The sequence below is a fragment of the Trachymyrmex cornetzi genome, unplaced genomic scaffold, assembly GCF_001594075.2.
Source record: "Trachymyrmex cornetzi isolate Tcor2-1 unplaced genomic scaffold, Tcor1.1 C3865710, whole genome shotgun sequence".
In the NCBI taxonomy this organism is placed as follows: domain Eukaryota; kingdom Metazoa; phylum Arthropoda; class Insecta; order Hymenoptera; family Formicidae; genus Trachymyrmex; species Trachymyrmex cornetzi.
Window position 1 is genome coordinate 1 of NW_017294916.1, and position 1,063 is coordinate 1,063.

The 1,063-nt window shown below is 33.1% G+C and overlaps 1 protein-coding gene across 1 annotated transcript; it reads right to left on the reverse strand.

Annotated features, from left to right (window-relative positions):
* Positions 1 to 11: 11 nt before the first annotated feature.
* On the reverse strand, positions 12 to 827 carry LOC108760613 (TATA-binding protein-associated factor 172-like; the record flags this gene model as incomplete). The annotated part of the gene is made up of 2 exons (XM_018506703.1): positions 12 to 317; positions 490 to 827. Coding segments are annotated over 2 exons (644 nt in total), but the record flags the coding sequence as incomplete, so codon positions are not given.
* Positions 828 to 1,063: the final 236 nt, after the last annotated feature.

A 1,063-nucleotide genomic window follows, 5' to 3' on the forward strand; every position in this document is an offset into this window, starting at 1 on the left:
AAAGCTGTTGCTGCTCCATGACGCACTTCCCATTTTTGACTAAATAAATCCTGACAAAGACTTTCCGCAAAAGATTCTAAAGGCCAATCTACGATTGAATCTGGCCAGCATCCAGTACTATCTGGTACTCCATTTACTTGCTCGTTAGATATGTTGCATTTTGATCCAGTGTCTGATGAGATTGTGTCCTCTAATATAATTTTTTTGGTTGCTGGTTCACCAATTGGAGATTGAACATTCATTGAATTTAAATTGTCATCATTAGCGCGATGGTCATCCGGTTCGCGCGATCGTTGTTTCGATACTGATTGACGAGCCTATTATTAAGATATAAATAATTAATATCTTTATCATGAACTTTATAAATAAAACATGAAGCATGTAAAGCAATCCTGAATATTATAAGTTTTCAACACTTGCTGACATAAACTGCAATAATTTAAAGAAAACGTTAATTATAAATAGTTAAATATAAAAGTTTGAAAATACTTTGCGTTTCGCTCTATTCATTTCTCTTCTGCTCATCAATCCTTCAGAGTCATCAACAGGTGTAGCAGTTTGTGTTATACATGGCGCCTGTACTAGAGCCAAATCCTCAACAGTAAATAAATCGTCAACACCCATCAAACGTGGATGAAAACCTAACTTTGCAGCTAATTTTTCTTGCTGATTGGGAAGTGACAATTGTTCTCCCTCTGATACAGTCAAGTCGTACTCACTGCCCTCAGATCCAGTAAGATGTGAACTACGAGCTAGAACTCTGCTCATATCAAAAGACTCTAAATTCAATCTGGTAGTGGAAGGCTTGCGTTTCACTTTAGATTCATCTATTAATTCAAAACACTCATACATGATATAATTGAAACTTTCAAAAATTCTTATTAAAGGTATAAAAATTAATTAACAATGTATTAATATTAAAATACAAGAAATAACAATAAGAATAGCTACGAGCCAAATCAAACAAAATTTAAACTAATGTGTATATTAATAGCGGTTGACTGAAAAGACTGATATAAGTAATACAGAAAATAATTAAAATTAAAACTTCGATGTTTAGGTC